Source organism: Wyeomyia smithii, chromosome 1 (genome assembly GCF_029784165.1).
Source record: "Wyeomyia smithii strain HCP4-BCI-WySm-NY-G18 chromosome 1, ASM2978416v1, whole genome shotgun sequence".
NCBI classification, from domain to species: Eukaryota; Metazoa; Arthropoda; class Insecta; order Diptera; family Culicidae; genus Wyeomyia; species Wyeomyia smithii.
In genome coordinates this window covers 75,384,282-75,411,391 of record NC_073694.1, presented here as the reverse complement: position 1 = coordinate 75,411,391, position 27,110 = coordinate 75,384,282, and the positions used below count along the sequence as shown (strand labels likewise).

The window sequence follows — 27,110 nt, the reverse complement described above, 5'->3', positions numbered from 1 at the left end:
AATGAGTACAAGTTTGCCTGAATTTGGAAATTTGATGATTTCTGGCTTTTGTAAATCTGACTCAATAAATAAAATAAATTCAGAACAATCAAAATCATAGATTTATTTTTCATCGAAAAATTATAAAAGTTTTCAATCATTCACGTGTCTTTATATAATGCGGCAACCAACCGGTTCACAGTTGCCCGTGAACTGTGGCTCATGTTTTTGTACAGTACGCACACCAGAAAATCCGTCATCATCCGTCACCAAACACTGCGAAGGATTTAAATTGTATCGATTGCATGTATTGGGCACTGTACATCGATACAAATGTTTCCGTTCATTATCACGAATAAAAGCCCGACTTGAAACGGCATCGCAGGACACACAACATGCGGTTGTTCATTTTGAAGAGATGTTTTTTATGTTTTCAAATCCTCTGCAATAATGATGTTGGGCTGAAATTGTTATGGAATATTGTTACATGTTGTTTGTAATGTAATTGATTAGGAAATTATTGATTTGATGAAAGATCAAATACTTACTGCTAGCAAACGAATAAAATGCGACACCAATTGTTCTTCGGAAACAGATAATATCGCTGTTGAAAACTTTTGACATATACATATACTCAGGGGTGAGTAAACATCATGGATAATAACTCAAAACTGAGTAAACATGGTAATTATGAAAATTTGGGTGAATGTTACTCAATTATCCAGTATCCGATAACTCACTTTTTGACATTTTGCATAAGAATACCAAACTGAGTAGATCCAAATCAAATTAGAGTTAAAATGAAGCAGCGACAAACCAAGCACTTATATCGATAAAATATCGATACAGCAATATTTATGCAGTGCAACTGGGGCACCATTAGACAGATGTCGTTAGTGTATTAACGTATTTTGATTCAAATTTTTACACACGATTTTCAAATTTCTTTATATGAACATGAATGTCTGTTCTCTGTGGTATAAGATCACAAACAATAATCTGCAACGAAAGCTACAAACAGAATAGGAGAACATTCTACAGCATTCTATGACGGCTGAGGCAGAATTATTAACCCAAGCAGTGCCGCAAAGGGATTAAAACAATATGTTGTTTTTCAATCGACTATTAAAATTGGTACAAACAACAAATGCATGAGTTATGTTAATGATGACTAGAGCAAGATACCTGACTTCATACATTTTGCCCGCAACACCTTTATAACGGTAAGTGCTGCCATCTGATGACCGATCATCGAAACTGTAATCATTAGCAAAATCGATTTATCATGCTCAATCCGCAGAGTGAAAACGAAAACAAGATGGCAATACCGTAGAAGGATATTGAAAATTAGATGACAGGACCATGCAATGATGTTGGAAAAAATGCTTCACCTTTCACCACCTTGTCGTCATCACCAAATTAACAGTATTCGGGTTATTCGCGTTGAAAGAGATTTTGAAGGCTGTTCGCACCTACGTGAACACTCATATGTAATTGTCAAAATGTGCGTGATGACAAAAGCAAACATATTTCCTTCCTTCTTTTTTGCATGCAAAAACCAAATAAATATCAGCAACACCGTCAACGCGAATACAAATTAGTTCAATTTTCGTTCACGCGCAGCGAAACTCCGTGTCCGCTGCATACTGCAAGAGTAACGTATTGTGTACTAGTCATCTGCCGAAATTGTCAGATACCCTGAAGCAGTGCTGATAAAAGTCATTTTCCCCAGCAAAATTCTTCGAAAATTACAGCCAATCATTTCCAATTTTCACTTCCAATTATCGCAGCACTCTCTCAGATACACTAGATTTTCGTTCTAGTAACGTGCTGTTATACTCAGATGAAATAGATCGCGCGCATTGTTCACGGTTACGGAATAGAATTTGACGACAAATCCAAACAAATGATCTTCATTTCAAAGCGAAAAAGAAAAACAAACAGTCCACTCAACCAAAATAAATCTCACCGAAACACTTTTTCACTGACACTGACCGATGCCTTGACAATCTTCGTTAACTGATAAACTGATTTTGTTGTCTTGCTTCCATCGCATGAAATATAATAAGGTGTTTTGACAGTTCACTTCCATGCAAAAAGCGGAAAGGGAGAACTCTGAAAGGATTGTGAAAAAATGAAAAAAATAACGTTTATGGATGCTTTTTTTCACTTTCACTCAAGAGTGTCAACAAATATCAACCCTGCCCTGAAGCAACACATTTCGTTACGAGACGGTTATGCGAATATTCAGCTAATCAGATCGAAAATTATTCGCATGTCAGTCACATTGCTGTTATGTTAATAAAAAAATATAATTTATGACATTTTTTAAGTCAATTGACTTACATACTTAGTTTACCCATTTATAACAATTTTTTACTAGGACAAGCTATGCGGACACGAAATAACCGAAAGTTGCTTAAATAATTCAATCGACGTTTTTTCCATTTGAGTTTTTTTTGCTATGGGACGGACATGCGAAAAGCAGCAGTATAGTTTCAGCTCGCAGTCGGCAGCGAGGATAAAAAATTTGCCTTTAGCTTATAAGATAAGGCATTAGATATAGTTGGCTCCGTAAAACATTAATTTGTATTGTGCCGTGTCAAATAAATGTTGTGTGAACAAAAAAAAACTAGAAGTCATTGATGTATCGACTGATCACAATTTATTGAATTCGACATATATGATTGATGACATTGTGAGATATTATATTATGAACGTTAAGTTTTAATGTATTGCACATACGTAATATCGATGTTACATTGTATTATAATTGAATATAATTTTAAAATTGCGAGTTCAATGAGCAAATTTTATTGTTTGAGTACGATAGATAAAATACTGTTTAGTATTGGAAGAAAATTTCGAATCTAACCCGATTGAAAATCTTACTGATAAGATTGATGATTTGCCCTGAATTTAAATAATCAATATTCACAAAAACGTTCATGTTCATCACTCGATGTTTACATTTTCTTTTAATTTTCACGCTATCACAGGTCTATTACCAGTTTCGTTTATCCAAATTTTGTGCCTAAATATGAATCTGTCAAAACAGATCAATAGTTCATATAAATCTAATGTACGTGCGAAGCGTTATAATTGTGATTGTAAATATTACCTAATGTAGTAAATTGCTTTATAAGGAAGAGTACGCAAAACAGCTTTAAATTATCACATTCATAACTAAATCAGTTAACTGCCGAGCCATGCCAGCGACTGTCAGCCAAAGGAACAAACTAATTATTATAGCTAAATAAATGCATTTTTTTTTCATAAAAAGCACATGTTTAAATCTAATGTATGAATGTAAAAAGTCTTGCAAATGTGCTGCATAGCAGAGATTTCTTCTAGTATTGTGTTGCTGTTTACGTTGGCTTTGATTAGATATTTCAAATGCATTGTTTACTTTCTGAATTATAGGACTTGACAAGTAGTCTAAACCGCTTCGGATCCATTAGAACCAGTGTGTGTTTCACTCTTCCACGAATTGACTGGTATGTGAGGTGCCGGTAGGCAGTTTCTCAGTGATTGAACCAATTGAATAGTATCGAATAAAGCTGAAATAAAAAGTCTGATTATTAAAGAAAACCTGCAGCCTGGTTGTTACTGAAACCAATGACACATTTATTTTATATATAAGATATATATATATATATATATATATATATATATATATATATATATATATATATATATATATATATATATATATATATATATATATATATATATATATATATATATATATATATATATATATATATATATATATATATATCACAACTCACAACTACTTCTACTACTCATATTATCATTTTTCTATATATATATACATGTGTGTGTGTTTTTTTTCTTCACTAAATATCAGCTATTTTAACTGCGCGAATTTCTTTATTCCCATATGTCAATCCCAGTTACAATCTGACTGCTGTCGGAACGTTTCTTTTTTCTCTTTGATTCGACCCATTATCGCGCATTTGGCACCTCAAAAATAGTTAGTCGCGCATCGTAACTTTTGTTAATTTCGGTATACCAATGCCCCATGCATTGAACGTCGACAGCTGTCTGGCATGTCTTTCTTGCTTGCGTCGTGAGTTGCGGGGTCGTTTCTTTATTCCAGGCGCGGGTATGCTCTGACCCAGTGGAATAAAGAAATTCGTTATCAGTTGTACGTTTTTCCCTTTTTCTGCTAGAATGACTCTCTTGCGTCTATGGGTGGTTAAAGGGTTTAAAATATGTTGACAGCGTAAATGTGGATGTGTGTTGATTGTACTGTTTGGTTTTGTTGTTAATCCACTCCCTTCTCTCTTTTTTTTATCGTTCTGCGGCTGCGAGATGAAAATTGCCGCAGTAGAACAACGAAAAGAACCAGGTACGTGACATAGGGCAGGAACGCGAACGGTCTTGCATGGGACATGTCAAAGAGAGCGATCGAGGACAGATGACGGCATGAATAAAGGTAGCAGACGTGAGGAGGAACGACCAAGAACACGAGGAAGACTGCCGACATAAGTACCAACGGTTGGATGGCTTGGAAAGGTATAGCCAACACTACTGTGGTATGTAAGGTAAAATCGGTAATATGAACCGGTGATAACAGGTACGTTTTCCATTCAAATCATATATTTACCGTTGGAACCTCCAGTTCAGAGTAAATTTGTTCATCTGTGACTTTGGTCTTGTCAGGTTGAATTGCTCCTGGAGGTTTTGACCTTACATTCATTATATAACTTGGGCCTAGTGCAACAGTAACCAATAAAACAATCCGAAACCAAACTTGGAATCTATCAGATAGCCGTAAGGCTGCAGTGTCGAAGTAAGCAACATGGCTACGCTCTTCTGTAATGCTGTTAGATTCCGCTTAAAGTCCCAGTCTTAGATTCCAGCGTATTAACGCTACAGCTGGGCATATAAAAAAAAAATATATATATATATATATATATATATTTTTCTTCATCTATTAATATATATATATATATATATATATATATATATATATATATATATATATATATTATATTATATATATTATTATATTATATATATATATATATATAGTATATATATATATATATATATATATATATATATATATATATATATATATATATATATATATATATATATATATATATATATATATATATATAAATATATATATATATATATATATATATATATATATATATATATATATATATATATATATATATATTATACTCCACTATGGATAAGGATAGCGGCTGGTAGGGGCCGTGCACTTCGGGCCTCCCATTATGTGCTTTGCGTCACGCTTCCCGGCGCACGCCAAGCACTTCGGGGGCTCTCCGCAGTCTTTGCTTTTGTGGCCTGTAGCACCGCACCGCCTGCATAGGGAGCTCCTGTCAGGCCCCTTGCAGCTGGCCCTGCCGCGCAAAACCGCCGCAAACGTGCTGGCGTCCGTTTGGACCGACTTCGTCGCCAGCTCGGTCACCTTCGTCTCCTCTTTCTCCGCAGCCGCAGCTTTCATTTCGAGCTCGGCATGCTCCTTTTTCGCAGCATCGACGGAGGACCGAAGCATGTAGAGGGCCTGCTTCAAGTACTTCGTGGTATTGCTGCGACTTTTCGCAAACTCGATTATAGCATCGAGCTGCTCATAATATATATATATATTTATATATATATATATATATATATATATATATATATATATATATATATATATATATATATATATATATATATATATATATATATATAAATATATTATATATATATATATATATTATAAATATATATATATATATATATATATATATATATATATATATATATATTATATATATATATATATATATATATATATATATATATATATATATATATATATATATTATATATATATATATATATATAAATATATATATATATATGAGCAGCTCGATGCTATAATCGAGTTTGCGAAAAGTCGCAGCAATACCACGAAGTACTTGAAGCAGGCCTCTACATGCTTCGGTCCTCCGTCGATGCTGCGAAAAAGGAGCATGCCGAGCTCGAAATGAAAGCTGCGGCTGCGGAGAAAGAGGAGACGAAGGTGACCGAGCTGGCGACGAAGTCGGTCCAAACGGACGCCAGCACGTTTGCGGCGGTTTGCGCGGCAGGGCCAGCTGCCAAACGAACGCGACAGTCCCCGGGAGAGACGGCCCCCGGGGGCACCAAGAAGCGTTTAATCGCAAACAGCCCTCAGACCGGTGTAGGAGTGGCGCAAGCAACGCCCACGGTGGCAGCCAAGGAGCAGAAGGCTCCCGGTAACCCGTGGGTAACGGTTCCGGGAAGGAGTAGGAACCAAAAAGTGGTGGCCGAAAAACCGCACCCGGTTACAAATCCTGCGACGAAGAAAGTTAAAAATAAGGGCGACGCACTCATCCTTAAGACAGAAGAGTCAAAGTACTCGGAAGTCCTTAAGGCAATGAGAGGCGATGCGAAGCTCAAAGATCTAGGGGCAGATGTGCGTAGCATCCGCCGATCCCGCAAGGGAGAAATGATCGTCGAGCTCCGCAAAGAAGCCAGAAACAAGGGCCCAGCCTATCGGGCATTGGCCCAAGAGGCGCTTGGAGATAGAGTGCAGGTTCGGGCACTCACGTCGCAGGTAACCCTACAACTTAAATACCTGGACGAAGTCACCGAGGCATGCGAAGTCGTGGATGCCCTCAAGGAGCAGTGCGAAGTGGTTGTGGCACCAGAGGCAGTTCGACTGCGCAAAGGCCCAGTAGGAACCCAGACCGCCACTGTCAGGCTTCCGTCAGTAGACGCAAACCAGGCGCTAAAGGTAGCGAGGCTCAAAGTGGGCTGGTCAATGTGCCCACTCAGCATCTACCAGCCGCCGGAGGTCTGCTTTCGATGCTTCGAGCAAGGACACAAGTCCTTTAGCTGCAAGGGGCCTGACAGGAGCTCCCTATGCAGGCGGTGCGGTGCTACAGGCCACAAAAGCAAAGACTGCGGAGAGCCCCCGAAGTGCTTGGCGTGCGCCGGGAAGCGTGACGCAAAGCACATAATGGGAGGCCCGAGGTGCACGGCCGGTAAGCCGATTAGCAAGCCACGGGCGTGAGAGTGACACAGCTAAATTTGAACCACTGCTTCGCGGCTCAGCAACTGCTATACCAAGCAGTCACTGAGTCGTTGTCGGACATCGCCATAATCTCGAACCCCTACCGAATTCCTTCCGGAAACGGTAACTGGATTTCGGACGGGTCCGGTATGGCGGCAATATGGACGACGAGCAGGTTCCCGATTCAAGAGATAGTGTCAACTTCAAACGAAGGATACGCGGTTGCCAAGGTGAACGGAGTGTACTACTGCAGCTGCTATGCTCCGCCTCGTTGGTCTACCGAGCAGTTCGCAAGGATGATCGACCGAGCCACCGGGGAGCTGATCGGTCTATCACCGTTGGTAGTGGCGGGCGACTTCAACGCATGGGCAACTGAGTGGGGAAGTCGACGCACAAACCAGAGAGGCCGGATCTTGTTGGAGGCTTTGGCGAAGCTCAACATAGATCTGGCCAACGTCGGCTTGAAGAGCAGTAGAAACGGCGCGGAGTCGATCATCGATGTGACATTCTGTAGTCCAGGATTGATCACGAACTGGAGGGTAGACGATGGCTACACTCATAGCGACCATCTGGCGGTCTGTTATAACGTAGACTGTACAACGAGACCGCATGTGGCGAGTAGAATCAACACTCCAGCTCCTCGCGGGTGGAGGATATCACACTTTAACGAAGAGGTATTTGCGGAAGCAATTAGACTAGAACACGAGGCGAGCAGAACTCGTAACCTGAGCGCTGATCAACTTGTTGCCCTCCTTTGCGGGCGTGCGACGCCACTATGCCTAGGAACCGCCAGCCTAGGCATGGAAGGCCACCAGTCTACTGGTGGACCGACGCGATAGCGGACCTCCGCAGAGCGTGTCTTCAAGCGAGAAGAAGGATTCAACGTGCGCGAACCGACGAAGAAAGGGAAGATCGTCGAGGGGCATTCAGTTCCGCAAGAGCGGCGCTTAAGAGAGCAATAAAAGCTAGTAAACGTGAGTGTTTCGAAAGACTGTGCGCTAGTGCCAACACTAACCCGTGGGGTAACGCCTATAGGATGGTGATGGCCAAGACTAAGGGTGCGATGGCGCCCGCAGAAAAATCACCAGCGATGCTTGAGCGGATCATAGAGGGACTCTTTCCACGCCACGAGCCAAATCCTTGGCCTCCGGCTGGCGAGTCACTTCACCGACGTTCCAGTATCTCAAACTCAGACCAGAGGTGGTCGGCCAACCTGCCGAACACCCAATATATGAGTGACGGCGTTAGCCGTGCCGAGGCAGAGGAGGCGGAAACGGTTACGAATGAGGAACTCATCGCGATCGCCAACTCCCTGAAGGTGAGCAAGGCACCGGGATTGGATGGGATTTCGAATCTGGCTGTGAAGAAGGCCATCAAAGAGGCCCCCAGACTAATCCGGGAAGTCATGCAGAGGTGCCTGGATGACTGTACATTCCCAGAGAGATGGAAGCGACAGAAGCTGGTCTTATTGCCGAAGACAGGGAAACCACCTGGTAACCCGTCGGCATACAGACCGATATGTCTGCTCGATACGGCGGGTAAGGTGCTCGAGAAGGTTATTCTCAATAGACTGGTTAGGTACACCGAAAGTGCAAACGGTCTGTCGAGTAACCAGTTCGGCTTCCGAAAAGGCAAGTCTACGGTGGATGCTATTCTGTCCGTCACTAAAACAGCAGAGGTAACACTCCAGCGTAAAAGATGGGGCATTCGCTATTCGCTCTTTGATGGCCTTCTTCACAGCCAGATTCGGAATCCCATCCAATCCCGGTGCCTTGCTCACCTTCAGGGAGTTGGCGATCGCGATGAGTTCCTCATTCGTAACCGTTTCCGCCTCCTCTGCCTCGGCACGGCTAACGCCGTCACTCATATATTGGGTGTTCGGCAGGTTGGCCGACCACCTCTGGTCTGAGTTTGAGATACTGGAACGTCGGTGAAGTGACTCGCCAGCCGGAGGCCAAGGATTTGGCTCGTGGCGTGGAAAGAGTCCCTCTATGATCCGCTCAAGCATCGCTGGTGATTTTTCTGCGGGCGCCATCGCACCCTTAGTCTTGGCCATCACCATCCTATAGGCGTTACCCCACGGGTTAGTGTTGGCACTAGCGCACAGTCTTTCGAAACACTCACGTTTACTAGCTTTTATTGCTCTCTTAAGCGCCGCTCTTGCGGAACTGAATGCCCCTCGACGATCTTCCCTTTCTTCGTCGGTTCGCGCACGTTGAATCCTTCTTCTCGCTTGAAGACACGCTCTGCGGAGGTCCGCTATCGCGTCGGTCCACCAGTAGACTGGTGGCCTTCCATGCCTAGGCTGGCGGTTCCTAGGCATAGTGGCGTCGCACGCCCGCAAAGGAGGGCAACAAGTTGATCAGCGCTCAGGTTACGAGTTCTGCTCGCCTCGTGTTCTAGTCTAATTGCTTCCGCAAATACCTCTTCGTTAAAGTGTGATATCCTCCACCCGCGAGGAGCTGGAGTGTTGATTCTACTCGCCACATGCGGTCTCGTTGTACAGTCTACGTTATAACAGACCGCCAGATGGTCGCTATGAGTGTAGCCATCGTCTACCCTCCAGTTCGTGATCAATCCTGGACTACAGAATGTCACATCGATGATCGACTCCGCGCCGTTTCTACTGCTCTTCAAGCCGACGTTGGCCAGATCTATGTTGAGCTTCGCCAAAGCCTCCAACAAGATCCGGCCTCTCTGGTTTGTGCGTCGACTTCCCCACTCAGTTGCCCATGCGTTGAAGTCGCCCGCCACTACCAACGGTGATAGACCGATCAGCTCCCCGGTGGCTCGGTCGATCATCCTTGCGAACTGCTCGGTAGACCAACGAGGCGGAGCATAGCAGCTGCAGTAGTACACTCCGTTCACCTTGGCAACCGCGTATCCTTCGTTTGAAGTTGACACTATCTCTTGAACCGGGAACCTGCTCGTCGTCCATATTGCCGCCATACCGGACCCGTCCGAAATCCAGTTACCGTTTCCGGAAGGAATTCGGTAGGGGTTCGAGATTATGGCGATGTCCGACAACGACTCAGTGACTGCTTGGTATAGCAGTTGCTGAGCCGCGAAGCAGTGGTTCAAATTTAGCTGTGTCACTCTCACGCCCGTGGCTTGCTAATCGGCTTACCGGCCGTGCACCTCGGGCCTCCCATTATGTGCTTTGCGTCACGCTTCCCGGCGCACGCCAAGCACTTCGGGGGCTCTCCGCAGTCTTTGATTTTGTGGCCTGTAGCACCGCACCGCCTGCATAGGGAGCTCCTGTCAGGCCCCTTGCAGCTAAAGGACTTGTGTCCTTGCTCGAAGCATCGAAAGCAGACCTCCGGCGGCTGGTAGATGCTGAGTGGGCACATTGACCAGCCCACTTTGAGCCTCGCTACCTTTAGCGCCTGGTTTGCGTCTACTGACGGAAGCCTGACAGTGGCGGTCTGGGTTCCTACTGGGCCTTTGCGCAGTCGAACTGCCTCTGGTGCCACAACCACTTCGCACTGCTCCTTGAGGGCATCCACGACTTCGCATGCCTCGGTGACTTCGTCCAGGTATTTAAGTTGTAGGGTTACCTGCGACGTGAGTGCCCGAACCTGCACTCTATCTCCAAGCGCCTCTTGGGCCAATGCCCGATAGGCTGGGCCCTTGTTTCTGGCTTCTTTGCGGAGCTCGACGATCATTTCTCCCTTGCGGGATCGGCGGATGCTACGCACATCTGCCCCTAGATCTTTGAGCTTCGCATCGCCTCTCATTGCCTTAAGGACTTCCGAGTACTTTGACTCTTCTGTCTTAAGGATGAGTGCGTCGCCCTTATTTTTAACTTTCTTCGTCGCAGGATTTGTAACCGGGTGCGGTTTTTCGGCCACCACTTTTTGGTTCCTACTCCTTCCCGGAACCGTTACCCACGGGTTACCGGGAGCCTTCTGCTCCTTGGCTGCCACCGTGGGCGTTGCTTGCGCCACTCCTACACCGGTCTGAGGGCTGTTTGCGATTAAACGCTTCTTGGTGCCCCCGGGGGCCGTCTCTCCCGGGGACTGTCGCGTTCGTTTGGCAGCTGGCCCTGCCGCGCAAACCGCCGCAAACGTGCTGGCGTCCGTTTGGACCGACTTCGTCGCCAGCTCGGTCACCTTCGTCTCCTCTTTCTCCGCAGCCGCAGCTTTCATTTCGAGCTCGGCATGCTCCTTTTTCGCAGCATCGACGGAGGACCGAAGCATGTAGAGGGCCTGCTTCAAGTAATTCGTGGTATTGCTGCGACTTTTCGCAAACTCGATTATAGCATCGAGCTGCTCATATATATATATATATTTATATATATATATATATATATATATATATATATATATATATATATATATATATATATATATATATATATATATATATATATTTATATATATATATATATATTTATATATATATATATATATATATATATATATATATATATATATATATATATATATATATATATATATATATATATATATATATATATATATATATATATATATATATATATATATATATATATATATATATATATATATATATATATATATATATATATATATATATATATATATATATATATATATATATATATATATATATATATATATATATATATATATATATATATATATATATATATATATATATATATATATATATATATATATATATAGTTTTTTAAACGTTTTATGCATTTCTCAGACATTTGGTATACATAAAATCAATATCGACTACAGTCCTTTTTCATTGATCAAAAAAGCGAAACTTTAACTGCTTTGAGGCACGACTTTCTAAAGTCGGATTGAGCTGAAATTTGGCATGGGAACTAATTTCAAGTAGAGTTTTGAGCTCTACCGCTAAATGAAACTCGAAAAGTCGATTTCTATTAGAACCCTTCTTTTTATTACTATCCAGAACTAGAGCTGAGGGGGTACGTACTGTTCTGATAATTTGACACAGACTACGCAGCCAACTGTTAATGTACATGACTCTAACGGGGCTGGCGCTACGATCTTCCTGACACTTATAGCGAATTTCTTTATTTTACTGAGCTCGGGCAAATCTGCCGAGGAATAAAGAAACCACATCGCAATTTACGACACAAGTGAGAAATAGATGCCAGAGAATTGTTTACTATTAATTTTTTATTGCGGTGGCGGGTTGAAGCTGACAAATTTTGCAGTGCGCCCCGGGCAGCACGCCAGATCAATACTGGGTCAAAATCGGGCGAATAAAGGAGTTTTGACAGCAGTTAGGTTGCTTTCAGGTAAAAAACGAGGTGAGCTGGTGGAATAAAGAAATTCGCTATTAGTCTTTCCCAAACCAGGGTACGACATACGACGACTGGCTTGTTAGACCAGCATCGTACCTCGAGACCACCTGTGAAGTCCTAGTGTTGATAGTAAAAAGGGTTGATGACTAAATTTGAAATGCACAGAAAGGACCTTTTATTCTACTTACTTTTTTGTAAACTCTCAGACTGTTTTCCATATGGTTTACACATGCTGGGTCGAATAAAAGTTTTCATTCGAGCTATGTTACGCATCAGTTCGCCAAACGCACGAATTATCTTATCCTGACTAACAGCTAACCCGTCGCCACGACCATCTTGCGGCCATGCGCCGCTGTGGAGAGCCAACAGATCCTTACTCGTTGTCATGTTTTCCAGTGGATCTACAGCACCGCGCATATAATCTGATAACTTGTGCCCAGTATCCATGTTAACTGTTTGTAGCGGCGGTTGAGCCAACTGCGACTGTTGGGCAGCGACAAGTTGTGAAGGTGTAGGTGTGCTAATTTGCTGAACCAATTGCTGTGGTTGAATATGCGGAATTGAAACCTGAACTTGCTGCTGTGCACGGGAAATATCTATTACCTGAGCTTGTTGCTGTTGTTGTAATAGTGTAACCGAAGATGTTTGTTGGTTGTTTCCAACGGATGAAGTTTGTGTTGGTATTGCGTTACTGCTGTTAGTTGAAACTAATTGTGATGCTAAACTCGGTACTTGTGACTGAACAACCGTTTCATAATGTTTTTTGTCAAGCTGCTGGAGCATACGTTGCTTTTCCAAATTGGTTAAGTTTCCAAACTTTTCCAAGGATTGTTGAGCCATTGCACGATTTTGCTGCTGTATAATGGCGGCAGTTATTTGCTGCTGCTGTGTAGATGGTGTTTTGGATAATTTCACTTGTCCCAATGCTTTTCCGCCGGGATCTGCTGCTCCAATATCTAAACCAGATTGACCTATCTGTTGGAGATGAGCCAGATAATCTGAGTTTATATGATTAGTGGGATTAAATGATTGTTCTATAAAAGGGCCAACTCCAATTTGTCCCTTATAGTATCGACAAGCTGGACTTGGGCATGATTGAACGACCTCTACGATGAATTCCTTCTCCATTCCCAAATTCTCTCGGCCTATAGTGTAAGAATCGACAACAGCTCTAACCGTTGCCTCAACGCTCAAATGAAGCCCGTGTGGGCCAGACATGTGTTTGAGCATTACAGCGTTAGCAAAATGCTCATAAGGTAAAATAATCTTGCCAGATTCTCGAAGAACTAGTCTACCTTGAGCATCCAATGCAACGCGACTGGCAAGTACTTGCAAATAAGCTGCACTAGGCAACACCGGAGTATCTTTTAGTTCAGCAAAGCACTGTAGCAGTTCCACAGAGGGACTCCAGCCCTTGTTCTGCAAATAAAGTTGAAGCAACATATAAAGTTTTTCTGTAACGTATCCCGCTCCAGCTTGTTCTGCAGAAGCACCATGTCCACTGTTAACGCTGCTATTGGAATTTCCTGATGCAACCGATTGGTTTTGCACTGCAGTTTGTGATGAATGATTTTTAGCTAGTGCCATTTTCATTGCATCGGATAAATCCATAATGAACCAGAAGTTTACTGCATCAACGTTTTGTACAAAACCGAATAGCTTAAACCATCATGGATATCTGTAAATTTTAGTCCATGGTTAATACATGCAAGCAGAATTTAAAATATCAAATATGCTATGCTATGCAAGCAGAATTTAAAATATTAAATATGGCGCTAATAGAAGCGCATCAATATCGATTAGCAATGTTAGAACCACCAACTGAGTGATCTTATTATACAGCTAATTTCACATGATTTTTCATTTCTGATAAAACAGATAGAACCTACCTTGTTTGGTATCCTTGTGAAGTTTCTCTGGTCAATTAAAACTCATGATAAGATTAAAATAGCACCGTATTTGAAATGATGTAAATAATACTAGTTTAATTCGAGTTGACGGTAATAAAAGATTTTGACGCCTGTTCACGCAACAATGACAGTTTTTCAAAGGTATGCTATATTCAAGTCAATGCATTAGTGTTAGTTTATAGCGTTTATAGCAATTTTCTGGATTTTCTTTATTCCTATTGGCCCTGACACAAGTAAAAGAGATTTTTAAGGCTGTTCGCACCTACGCGAATTCTCATATGCAACTGTCAGTTTATGTGTGAAAACAAAACCAAAAATATTTCCCTCCTTCACTTTCGCAAGTAAAAACCAAACCAATATCAACAGAGTCGTCAGAGCCAATTCCACTGCGTCAGGGCAAATCTCTCGAGGATTTAATTGGCCCTGACGACTCTGTTGATATTGGATTCGTTTTTACTTGCGAAAGTGAAGGAGGGAAATATTTTTGCTTTTGTTTTCACACATAAATTGACAATTGCATATGAGAATTCTCGCCAAACATGTGAAAAGGGCCCATGTGCCATATGTAAACAAGCCACAATTTCACGTTTTTTAATAAATACAAGCTTAATCTACCCGTACAAATAAGATTGTTTGATTAAGAGTAAATTCTTTTATCAATAAAGCTTATTGGTAAGGGCAGATTTCGCTTGTATTAATCAAAAAACGAGAAAATTTGGGCTGTTTACATATGGCACATGGGCCCTTTTCACATGTTTGGCGAGAATTCGCGTAGGTGCGAACAGCCTTAAAAATCTCTTTTACTTGTGTCAGGGCCAATGACATCGCAATTTACGACGCAAGAAAGAGATGCCAGATAATTGTTTACGAACTAATGTTTTTTTTATAGGGGGGGGGGGGGGTAATGTTTGCATAGATTTATTTATGTACTAATATTCATCTATTCAGAATTAATATTGTGTGTTCTGCCACAAATGATGACATATCAACACTACAGCCGAAATTCGTTGGTTGGAACACAACTGCCACCCAACTAGCGAACCGTGTTCATTAGTTGGCTGAACTGACAACTGGGCAAATTTTTCAAAGGGGAGTGCCGTTTGTTTGTTTTCTTCCTGCTTTGGAAAATTTCCTAATTTCATTGCGGTAAAACTATGTCAAAGAAAATGAACTTTGCTCATCTGTCTTGCTGCTGTAGTAAATATTTTATGTATTTGGTCAATACTTTTTCATACAAAAATCCCAACGAGAAGTAAAATGATATAGCGCAAGCACATCACTCTGCTTCTTGCATAAAAAAATGGAGGATCGCTACGCTGGATATTTCCGGTGAAGGCGATGGAGAAATAAAAAAACAAACAACCGAACAGTAAACCTCTAAATTACACACAAAATGTTGTAAATTTATAACATGTACTTTTCAAATTACGCGATTGATTATGCCAGAGATGATCTGCATGAAGTGTCCAGTTAATAGCGCTGAGAAACAAATTTATTAGTGCTGAATGGATTTAGCGTAATAACTAAACATGTTTACAAATTTTTTACAACAATCAATAATATAATTTTATTTTAGTAATATTTTTTTTTCACTTTTCGGACTCCTGAAATGCATTTGAATGACGTCGAATTCTGACATTAGAGTGCTTTTTAGTTGGGTGACAGCCCAACTAGCGAACACCCAACTAAGGAACCTCCAACTAACGAACATCCAAGGAGCGAATCATCACTGTATAAGGGCATCCTTAACAGTGCGCTTCTATACCCCGTTTGGTAGCGCTCTATCATCACTTCATACCGTACCGGTCGCTGCTAAACGCGCTAGAGAAATAGTAGCCGAGCATCCGGGGAGCATCGCGCTCTCAAATTTAGCAGCCCGATAACAGCGCTGCTAAAGGTTTATGCTGGATGAAACGTCAAACTGAGACGATAGCAACGACCGGTGTGAAAGCGGGTGAGTGAGCAAAATAGCCGCGCTGTACACAGCCGCCATAACAACTCAAATGGTAGCGAACCTATACATTAGAAAAATGACAAGACACTCACCGTTAAGGCAACTGTCAACATCAAAACGGATAACGGCAATGCAAAATGATACAACTCGCCCGTTTTGATGTTGACAGTTGCCTTAACGGTGAGTGTCTTGTCATTTCTCTAATGTATAGGTTCGCTACTCAAATGGTACCGCACTGTTAAGGATGCCCTAAAGTCGCACAAAGAGAAAATCTATCGTTTCGGCAACACAGTTTTTGTGCCGTTTGTTGCCAAGAACCAGCCCAATGGCACCGCGCCATGTTTCAAGGGCGAACATCTCAACGTATGTGAAAACGAGATAGCATATCACCGCCACTTTTCATACACCTTTATCTGACAGCTGACAGCGGGCACAAATGAGTTTGAGCCCAGGACATGACTTCATTGTCATTCGCTGTTACTCGGTATAGGGATGCCAATGGTTCGCCAAGAACTATACAGTTCTGTTTTTCACCATGCATAAGCGAATATCACATTTTGAAATTTATCACTAGGTACACAGTTTTGAAACATTACACCGGTGATGCTTTGTTAAATTCAACTGAACCAGTGTAAAGGTTTAATGTTGGATTAAAATGTGTAGTTAAAACTTCGGAAAAACACATACTCTTTATCACGCTTAATTACAATACTTTTCATCCACTCCTAACATTATCACCTTGTTTATTTACATTGCTCGATTGGTACCCTCGTTTGACACACAATTTTTTTTACTGAAATTCATTAAACTTTTACTGAATTTTGCCACACTGAAACTTCAGTAATCATTTCAACAATGAAATATTACTGAATGTTTCAGCAATGTGAAATGTCATTCTTTTTGACGATACTTTGCTGAATTTCCAGCAATGTGAAATGTCATTCAAGTTTGACGGACTATTACTGTATTTCCAGCGAACGTGCTTTAAATTAATGAAATATCAGTTCAGTGGGAATTCTTCGTGTAGATTTTAAAACACGTTGGAAGTTGATTTTTTGCTTATTATTTAAAAGTTTTTTATTAACCTTCAACCATGTCACAAAGATAAAATTGATCCTCGAGTAATGTGTCGCCCAATTCCGATCCGTTAATCCGATGTCCTTTCGCCATTTTCCTCCACTGAACTAAAGAAAAACAAGATTAATTAATTTTTCCACTCACCAAACACTTCCTTCACGTCTCAACGGTCGGCGTTCAAGGCTTACAAGCCTGTTTACGCCTTATTTACGAGCACACAAGCCTATTTTACGCGCGCGGACAAAAAATATTGACAACAGGCACCATTTTTTTTTTCATTTTGACAGTATATTGCCGTATATTCAGTAATCAAAGGAAAAATTGCTGAATGTCGGTAAAGCAAAACAAATTGCTGAATTTTCAGTACACTTTCAAATTGCTGAAATTTCAGTGCATGGTTTTTATTGCTGAATTTCAGTAAAGATTGCTGAATCTGGTTTCGGGAATTTGGAGTGTATAACCCAGTTGCCAAATTAGCGATTTTTTCATCTCTTATCTGTCTTTCTCTCTCTGAATATCTCTAATTTCAGCGGTTTCTTTTCATGCTTTCTGTCAAAATTTCATTGATGACTTCTCGAAAATAATTATGGCAACCCTTTGTTAATATTCTATTTTAAACTATTCTGGCAACCACATTTATTTCGCATGACTTTTCATATACGCACTAGAAAGTGTAATGAAACTTCGAAACTTTGTAAGGATATATTACTGAGTTTCAATGCTTGTTCATACAGTTATATAATTTTCTATGCATCACTCATAATATGAGCATGACGAACACATTTTTCGTTGAAACCATAATTGCACGTGATTCACAGAATTTGTACTGATTGCAACACCCATTCTGTACGAAAAGTAATAGCGAATTTCTTTATTCCACTATCTGCGGGCAAAACTGCCGAGGAATAATAAAACGTCATCGCCATTTAAGACGCAAGTAAGAAAGAGATGCCAGATAATTGTTTACGAACTTAGCTCGTGCGGTGGTGGGTTGAAGAAGCTGACAAATTTTACGGTGCGCTTCGGGCAGCACGGCAGGTCAAAACTGGGTCAAAATCGAGCGAATAAAGAAGAGTTTTGACAGCAGTTAGTGCGCTTCCAGGTCAAAACAAGGTGAGCTGGTGGAATAAAGAAATTCGCTATAAAACACGCATGAGTTTGTTTATACTTTGCACACTTGGAGCCTCGATTTGACGGTTCACTTGGAGTTTTCGACCTCACTCTTTGCGTATCTGTTTATAACACCTAGTGACGGTAAAATTAATCAAAGTATCGATTCTCGAATCGATACTGGTATCGAGAAAAAAGACTGATACTTTGATAATATCGCTTCCAGAGTATCGATTTTGTTAAGTATCGGATCGTTCGAATAGTTTTTCAAGAACAATGTTTTGAATAACGTTTAAAATAATATTATTGTTTATTGCAACTTAAGTAACTTATATTTATTCTAATTAAACCATTCGGACTTATCAATACTTCCCAGAAAACAAAGCTTTTGTAGATATGTCGCCGATAAACGGTTTCTTTTTTCCGATATCAATGACCCAGCTTTCGAAAACAGGCGCTCGCACGGAACTGAAGTAATATAATCACTCAACGGTAATTTAAGATGAACCGCTAATTCATCCCCCGCTTGAGTTTGTTTATTTGGCGTATCAAATGTTAATAGCTTGTGATGTTCCCAAAAGTCGTATGGTTTTTCATGTGATTTATGGTGTATCTACACTCGCGTCAACTTTTTTGGCTCCAGCGCTTTAGCACAAGCAGCAGAATCCTGAAAATGAATGTTTTAAAATCTCGGATCTAGGATTGTCGCGAATTTTCTGTTACCGCTAAAAAACGACACGAAGCTAAAGCATATTATATAGCCTGCTCGAACCTACACGAAACTCTATAATAAACCATGTACTAAAAAGAAGCATAAATGTTTGCCTTCCTTTCTTAACACAAAAGTCAGGAAAACAGCAGGAGTGTTGTAGTCGCGAATTATTTTTTTCGATTCTTACAAAATGTATCGATATCTCAAAAGTATCGAGCTCGAGCATCGATACCAATTTGTCGTGCATCGTGAAAAAAGAATCGATTATGGATCGGTATCGGCAGAATCGTAACGTCACTAATAACACCGTCTGTAGTATAGATCTGAAATAAAGATCTTAGTTGAGTGACAAACAACAAAAAAGAATATTACCAAACAATAATACAAATTTTTATACAGAAATGGCTGATACACATGTGACAAACGCACTGGAAACCGCTTTTCCCTTGACAAATGTAACTGAAGTTGTGCCTATTTCCAAACGACAGCGAAAAAAGTTGATTAAACTGGAGCAATGGGAAATTAAGAAAAAAGAAAAACGATTAAAAGAAAAAGAAAAAATGCGTCAACGAAAACTGAAAGCCGTTCAAAACGGGCTACCGGTCCGAAATGGACCTAGCAGAAAAGAGCTCAAAAGAAACAAAGTTGACTATAGTAAATCTGGTATTACAGTGGCTGTGGATCTTAGCTTCGGTGGAATGATGATGGATAAAGATGTAGCAAAATGTGTGAAGCAATTGTTGAGAATTTATACCATGAACCGGCGATCAGAAATGCCGATTCCATTGCACTTCACTGGAATACAACCCGAAGGCGTAATTGAAAAACATCTGAAGCGCAATGATGGCTATCAGCACTGGGATGTAAAATTCAGCAGTGAATCTTTTCTAAGCTTGTTCGACAAGCAAAAACTTATTTATTTGACTAGTGAGTCCGATAATGTTTTAACAGAACTCGAAAAAGATCACGTTTATGTCATCGGCGGATTAGTTGATCACAACCAGCACAAGGGACATTGCCATACTCTGGCTAATAAAATGGGCATTCGACATGCTCGATTACCACTAAGTGAACACATTGTTATTAAAACTAGGACAATTCTTACAATAAATCAAGGTATGTTCTTTATAGTTATACACAATTGTGAATAATTGTTGATACTTTCAGTTTTCGAGATTCTAATGAAAATTCAATTGGGGAAGAAATGGCAGGAAACACTGCTTGAAGTGTTACCGAAGCGGAAAGGTGCTAAGCCATTGGCCTCGGAATCAGATCAGATAGAAAAAAATGAGCCAGAAGAGACGTTAGTTGTTGAACAACATGAAACAAGCTGAATTCTATTCACTTGCGAATATTTATTCAGTGAATATAAAAAGATATTTGTGTTGAAAAAAAAACATGTTATTGAATACTCATATCCCTTTTCTTAATTCTCATTTTCTCAATCATATGAATACAGTTAACACATGCCCTTTTCAAATCTGTAGGTAGATTCAACGGTATTACAATATTAAATCGAGATTAAACATTTTATATCACATTCGGTTAGAAACCGGAATGTACACTACCGTCAGCCGAGGTGATATTGTGCCAGTGGGGATGAAATTGTGCCGTTCAAACCCGTGACTTGCCAGCCATCTCTTCCGGGTCAGAAGACTGGTCTTTCTTGGTTAAGTATTCGAGGAAACTTATTCGAGAAAGTTCGATCTTGTGATCGCCAAGAGATGACAGACAAACAAAGGGGTTGTATGGCACAATCTCAATCCGGCTTACGGTACTGTTCACGTTTTTAACCAAGTCTCTTATCAGGCTGGGTTAGAAATGATTTCACTGGATCAGAAATGATTCGCGTTCGATAACATAACTTTCCAAAGCGTGTAGTGGTAGAAGGCCTGGCTGTGGTAGCAGCTGCTCTGTATAAAATGGCCATAGTTATCTCAATCACGTGTGAAAAATCCGCACTTCAGTTTTGATATTGTAATAACCATGCATTTGCTGTCCAGAATAAATTTAGATAGACTTTTTACGATCTATTCAATTTTACCTTGCCAAGTCAGTCCTAGAAGCGGTGTACCTAGCCTTTCTGTTCCGCTAGATTATTCTTATTTCATTAATTTATTTCTATTCATTTATTGTTCGTAGCTAGCACGATTCACACCAAAAAATTCAATGACGAAGGGCTTAGAAGTGAATAAGGCAAACTTGAGGTTGATCAGTAAGTCTATAAAAGAACATTGAAATAATAACGAAATTTCTTTTAGTTCCGCATAGTCGAAGTATCACTTATAGTTATGTATTTTATTTGAAATACGTCACAATAGTCATTATGGGAGTATATAGAGTACAATTAAGCATATCACACATATTTTATTTAAATATTACTTAAGTTGCTTCACTCATACAAACACACCAGTCAAAAAAAGTAACTTTTAAAAAGAACCGTTTTCTATCATTACTTGATGGGGGAACAACACGTTAGGTATACGACATTGTCTTCTACTATAATGCATTAGTTTCCCATAACTATTCCACAACTTTTTAATACCGCTGCTTGGTAATAGATGTATTTTAGCTAAACTTTTGTATTCCTAATATAACGGACAAAAACTACAATGAAATTGTTCAATTAAGCTTATATGTAGTAACATCCATCGGGTAACCACAAAACGCCTTTAATAGCTTTAATACATCTTTTACCAAAAGTTTCTCTTATTATATATGATTTTTGATTTTCCGAAGTTTTCAAGTAGTTATAAATTTTTATTGACATATTTGCTGGAGTTGAAATGAACAGAGCCATGTCAATATTCATCGAGATTTAATTCTGAAGACTAGCATTACATTGTTGTGAATTTCATAAATTCTTTTATAGCTTTGAGTTTTACAATCTGTGAAATTGGTATCTCACTCCTGTGTTTCAATACATCATCTGATGTAAAACAAAAATATGCATTCAAAATGAAAGATAACATCATTGTTATTAAACATCTTGTATCGTATTGTACAGAACTCAACTTGGATGAGCTATTTATCTAAGCGTCAACAAATTCGCAAAAACAAACGGCGCAAAATGACCGTTAGCATATGTTTAATTTATTATCACTTCACTATTTACAACAATTTGTCATAACGTTCTTTATTTAGATAGGAACTCTAAGGAATTGAAATACGTAACAAACCATTGCCAAGGGATGTACAATATAATTTAACATCGTAACATTCGTAGAAACTACTGTCACCAGCAAATGGAGACATGAAGTGCAAACCCAAACATAAGTGTTTGCTTCAAACCCCAACCACACCACACTGCGTTTTACAAACATGGCTGAAGTGCGTCTTTAAACCACGAAAAAAAATTTCCAACTTTTTTCTTATGCGAAAAGCACACGAACATTATAAAAATATCTCAGATGTATCAAGTTTATTTGGCATGATGTTATTTGGTAGAATGCTGTTTAAGATAAACTCGTTTGAAAAAATCTTAACCAGAGCTTGGTGTGTGATGTTCATTCCATTTTACAAAACTATTTTGATAAAATCGATGAATTCACAACAGAGACTAAAATTGTTCATATTTCGAAGCGAAACGGGTATTAAACCGGGAGTTTGTTGTCGAAAACAGCGCTCAGCGCCAGGTTTTTATCAAGATGAAACTCAACATTATGAACAAGTCATGAATTATAGGTAACAATTGAAAGTAACTTTTGCGTACCTCTGCGACTGGTATACAGACCAAACCTGAAATAAATACCTTGTTGATCATAGTAATTCCCAATAAATGCCTATGCATTGCTTAGTTCGTCTGGGTTTAACATTTCGAAATCACTATCGCCGTCTTCATCGGTCGAATCGTCATAAGTTCGTCTACTACTGCTTCCGGTAGCAGAAGTACTCATACGGTTGTATCTTTGCACGCGAGTACTGGGTGCTGGTTGTGATTGACTCATCATAGAAGCATTGGTCATTGCGGAACTAATATAATTTAACATGTTGCTAGCAAGCAGATTCCCAGCCAAACTGGGCAGCTGATCCGGTAGGTGATGAGTTCTTTGTTGATCCGAGTGCTCCTGTTGCAATTCATACTGAGAATTATGATGAGAAAAGTTACTTTTTTTTCGACTGCTGTCGGGAACGTCGTCGAAGCGCAATCCCCTAGAAATACTATCATCCGAGTCGGACGATGTATTTGCATTGAAATGACTGCTCTTGAACCGAATTTCTTCAGTGCAAGACTCCACTTTCACTGGCCTAGAACCATTGCTTCCAAGCAAGAATTCATCACTGCTGGACTCGTTCGATTGCTCTTCATCCAACTCCTGAATACTGTTTTGAGGAATCAGCAAATCAGAGTAGGTGTCATCGTCAGCATCGTCATCGATATTGCCGTCTTTGGCTTCACTGTTGGTGCTTTCTGGTTTGAACAAAGCACTTATATCAGCTCCATCGCCAATCTGCCTTAACAGCGATGCATTAGTGTCATTGATTTCTGGTAGAAATTCCTCCACTTCTTGATCGAGTAGATTTGTCGATAATGCAGAAGAGACTAAAATGAAAAGTAACTAATATTAGAAAGTAACTAATATAAAAAGATAACTAACTTTATTTATCTCAATATGTTTCTGTTACTTTTTTAGGTTGTACCTACTTTCTGTTGTCGTTAAATTCGCTATTTAAACATTACTCGACAAATTCGCTATAAACGATTAAGTATGCTCATCCAAACATTCACCATGCAAATTGTTCTTTTGTTACTTTGTTAGCTATTTTTGATAACTTCATTAAAAATAAATATTGTTCAAGGGTTCTCCCAGCTGGTCTCGATGAACTGATGAACAATGTTGGTCTAACACGCCAGTTGTAAATTCGAAACCCGGCTTGGGTGATACTGTTAATATCAATAGGATCGTAGCGTAATTTTCTGAGCAAAACGTGATTTAAGAAAACCCTTTAACTCTTTCTCCTTCAGGCACTTTCAATAGTCAGCCTATACACCAGAGAGACGCCAAGACACTCACCGTTAAGGCAACTGTCAACATCAAAACGGATATAGCGGGGGCATAGTGTGGTTGGTAACGTCTCCGCCAACCACGCTCGACGCCTGGGTTCGAATCTCACCGCCGACATAGGTGTCGATGGTTGTGAGGTGGCGTGATCCACTCACAACCAACCCAACTGGTCTAGATTCAATCCTAGCCGACACCGGGAGATTTTCTGAGGCGAAAAATCTCTGGGATCACGCCTTCCATCGCATGAGGAAGAAGTAAAGCCATTGGCGCCGGTCCGTTGATAAACGGGTCGTGAGTTAGGGTCCTGGGTGTGGAGTCGCCTCCCTGGGCGTCGGTGATTGGCCACAACAGTGGCGGAACTAGACCGACGGAAAATAAGCGAGAATAAAAAAAAACATCAAAACGGATAACGGCAATGCAAAATTATACAGCTCGCCCGTTTTGATGTTGACAGTTGCCTTAACGGTGAGTGTCTCGGCGTCTCTCTGGTGTATAGGCTGACTATCGAAAGTGCCTGAAGGAGAAAGAGTTAAAGGGTTTTCTTAAATCGAATACTACACTCGAAACAGAGAACACGCACATGCGTCGTTTTTTGATAGCGTGTAACTATCTTTTTACTGTGACGCATGCATGACCTGCATGACTCAAAAGAAGTTTTTAGTAACATCAGGAATATTGAATATGCAAATTTTGTCTTAAAACTTTTAAGAGTTTTGAGTTTATATATACTTGCGCAGACTTTCTGAAAATGTGAACGAGTCTACGAGAGCGTAACCTGTATTGGAAGAACAACATTCGTGCTCCCCCTGTCGAGTTTGGTACTAAGCGTGTACAACCCTATCAGTGTTATAATATGGCAACACTGTACCAGTAAAAAGTAGCGCGTAAAAGAGCGTCCTTCTATTCTTCATTGTTGAACGTGCTCTTGTAGAGATCAGATCGGTGTTTTAATAAATTCTTTAATTTCTTTCGTTACATAAACTTTGGCCTTTCATTTCAACCAGTGTTTAAGTCCAATAGGTTATGTGGCCCAGTTGAGTGAAAGTGCGGGAATCAATTTATTAGATACGATTAGTGGATTTCTGTGATTATCGAGAAAGTCAAAGTGTGCTATCGAAAACAAAATGGCTGACACGAAAATCTTGATTGAAAAATTGAACGACCAGAATTACGGTATCTGGAAGTTTAAGATGCGGCTTCTGTTAACACGGGAAAAAGTGCTGAGTGTAGTGACCGATCCAAAACCTGAGAATGCTGATGCTGCCTGGATCTCCAAAGATGAGAAGGCGCAGGCATTGGTTGGGTTGGCACTTGAAGACACGCAACTGATTCATGTTATGCAGAAGACGACGGCGAAAGAGAGGTGGGATGCTCTGAAGGACTACCACGAGCGAGCGTCCCTATCGAGTAAGATCCATATAGTGCGTAAATTGGTGTCCATTCGAATGTCCGATGACGGGTGCATGGCAGAACAACTGAAAGCTATGGCAGAGCTGAGACTTCGGCTCACGGCGCTAGGGGAAGAAATGAAGGATCATTGGTTTGTAGCATTGATGCTTTCCAGCTTACCTGATTCTTACGATGGGCTGATAGTTGCTCTTGAGAGTCGACCGGATGAAGATCTCACAGTCGATTTTGTGAAAGGAAAACTACTCGATGAAGGCAGGCGGCGAGGCGAGAAGGTTCCCGGAGGTGAGAAAGCTTTTGCTACTGGATCATTCGGTGAAAAGCAGAAATTTTCCAGTGAGAAGCAAAAAGTGAAGAAAAGCAAAGCTAAAGTTTGTCATTACTGCAAGAAAGAAGGGCATTACCGACGTGACTGTCGGAAATTGATGCAGGATCGGCAAGAGAGAGTTAATATGGCTGCCGAATCCGATGTGGAATATGAAATGTGTTTAGCTGTTGGTAGTGTCGGGGAAGAAGGTGTTTGGTACCTTGGTGCTACGTCTCACATGACCAACGATGAATCCATTCTTGGTGAGCTTGACCGATCTAGAGAGACGATCATTTGTTTGGCCGATGGGAATACTGTGAAATCAGTTGGTGCTGGCTCAAGTAAAATTTATTGCGTCAACGGGAAAGGTGCTCAAGTGAAAGTAGGTTTAGAAAATGTTTTTCATGTACCATCCCTCGCGAGCAATCTACTTTCGGTGAGCAAGATTGCAGACCTCGGACTCTCTGTACTGTTTGAAAAGTCTGGATGCAAAATTTTCAATGGAAGTGACGTGGTTTTGCTTGGACAAAGGAAAGGTGGTCTTTACTACTTGAACAGTTTCCGGAGAAGGCACTGGTGACCGAAACGAAGCACAGTGATTTATGCGAGCATTTGTGGCATCGTCGTCTGGGGCATCGAGATTCAAGTGCTGTAAATAAAATAGTGCGTGAAAATCTCGGTTTTTGGTTTAAAAATTAACCAGTGTAACGTAAACACAGTTTGTGGTCCTTGTTGTGAAGGAAAAATGAGTCGCGAACCGTTTCCTAAGGTATCGAAAAGCCGTGCGAGTGAGGTTGGTGAACTTGTTCATACCGATTCAGGTGGTCCAATGGAAGTGGCCACTCCACGAGGCAGCTTTTACTATATGATCCTAGTGGATGATTTCAGTCGATATTCGGTGATTTATTTGCTGCAGCGCAAATCAGATGCCGAAGAAAAGATACGTGAATATTGTAACATGGTTAAAAACCATTTTGGTCACTATCCCAAGTGCATCCGGTCGGATGGGGGTGGTGAGTATTCTGGTCGTGTTTTGAAAAAGTTTTTCGCAGGTTGTGGTATTGAGCATCAAATGACGGCACCGTATTCGCCGCAACAAAACGGTGTGGCTGAGCGGAAAAACCGTTATCTAAAAGAGATGATGCGTTGCATGTTGGCTGACTCGGGCTTGGAGAAAAAGTTCTGGGGGGAGGCTATCAAAACGGCGAACTATTTGCAAAATCGCTGCCCGTCATCATCGGTAGTGTGTACGCCGTATGAAATATAGAAGAAGAAGAAACCATCGTACA

The 27,110-nt window shown here is 40.7% G+C and overlaps 3 protein-coding genes and 1 long non-coding RNA gene across 11 annotated transcripts in view; 1 reads left to right on the top strand and 3 right to left on the bottom strand.

Annotated features, from left to right (window-relative positions):
* Window positions 1-78: 78 nt before the first annotated feature.
* LOC129717988 (uncharacterized) lies at window positions 79-1,058 on the bottom strand. Its single transcript, XR_008726784.1, has 2 exons — window positions 528-1,058; window positions 79-440 (listed from the first exon to the last, which is right to left on the bottom strand). It is a non-coding gene; the product is annotated as an uncharacterized LOC129717988 (long non-coding RNA).
* Window positions 1,059-2,621: 1,563 nt separating this feature from the next.
* LOC129717977 (uncharacterized) lies at window positions 2,622-14,387 on the bottom strand. 2 transcript variants are annotated; one of them, XM_055668310.1, is made up of 4 exons: window positions 14,228-14,387; window positions 12,942-14,016; window positions 12,527-12,878; window positions 2,622-3,539 (listed from the first exon to the last, which is right to left on the bottom strand). In XM_055668310.1, the coding sequence occupies exons 2-4, from the start codon at window positions 13,947-13,949 to the stop codon at window positions 3,418-3,420; spliced, it is 1,482 nt and encodes a 493-aa protein (XP_055524285.1). In that variant the 5' UTR covers window positions 13,950-14,016; window positions 14,228-14,387; the 3' UTR covers window positions 2,622-3,417. The 2 variants fall into 2 exon arrangements, with proteins under 2 accessions (XP_055524285.1, XP_055524284.1); XM_055668309.1 differs by having other exon boundaries at window positions 12,527-14,016.
* A 3,858-nt stretch (window positions 14,388-18,245) lies between these two features.
* LOC129717983 (tRNA methyltransferase 10 homolog A) lies at window positions 18,246-21,297 on the top strand. Of its 4 annotated transcripts, none has more exons than XM_055668341.1 (3): window positions 18,246-18,392; window positions 19,501-20,217; window positions 20,269-21,297. In XM_055668341.1, the coding sequence occupies exons 2-3, from the start codon at window positions 19,503-19,505 to the stop codon at window positions 20,433-20,435; spliced, it is 882 nt and encodes a 293-aa protein (XP_055524316.1). In that variant the 5' UTR covers window positions 18,246-18,392; window positions 19,501-19,502; the 3' UTR covers window positions 20,436-21,297. The 4 variants fall into 4 exon arrangements, with proteins under 4 accessions (XP_055524316.1, XP_055524314.1, XP_055524313.1 ...); XM_055668339.1 differs by lacking the exon at window positions 18,246-18,392 and adding an exon at window positions 18,408-18,524 and having other exon boundaries at window positions 19,409-20,217; window positions 20,269-21,296; XM_055668340.1 differs by lacking the exon at window positions 18,246-18,392 and adding an exon at window positions 19,353-19,441.
* Window positions 21,298-21,384: 87 nt separating this feature from the next.
* Window positions 21,385-27,110, bottom strand: part of LOC129717981 (uncharacterized) — a 54,951-nt gene continuing 49,225 nt past the window's right edge. For all 4 annotated transcript variants that reach the window (XM_055668334.1, XM_055668333.1, XM_055668332.1 and 1 more), the window contains one exon: window positions 21,385-23,644. In XM_055668334.1, the coding sequence (XP_055524309.1) occupies window positions 22,884-23,644 (761 nt within the window). In that variant the 3' untranslated portion in view covers window positions 21,385-22,883. The remainder of the gene's footprint in view (window positions 23,645-27,110) is intronic.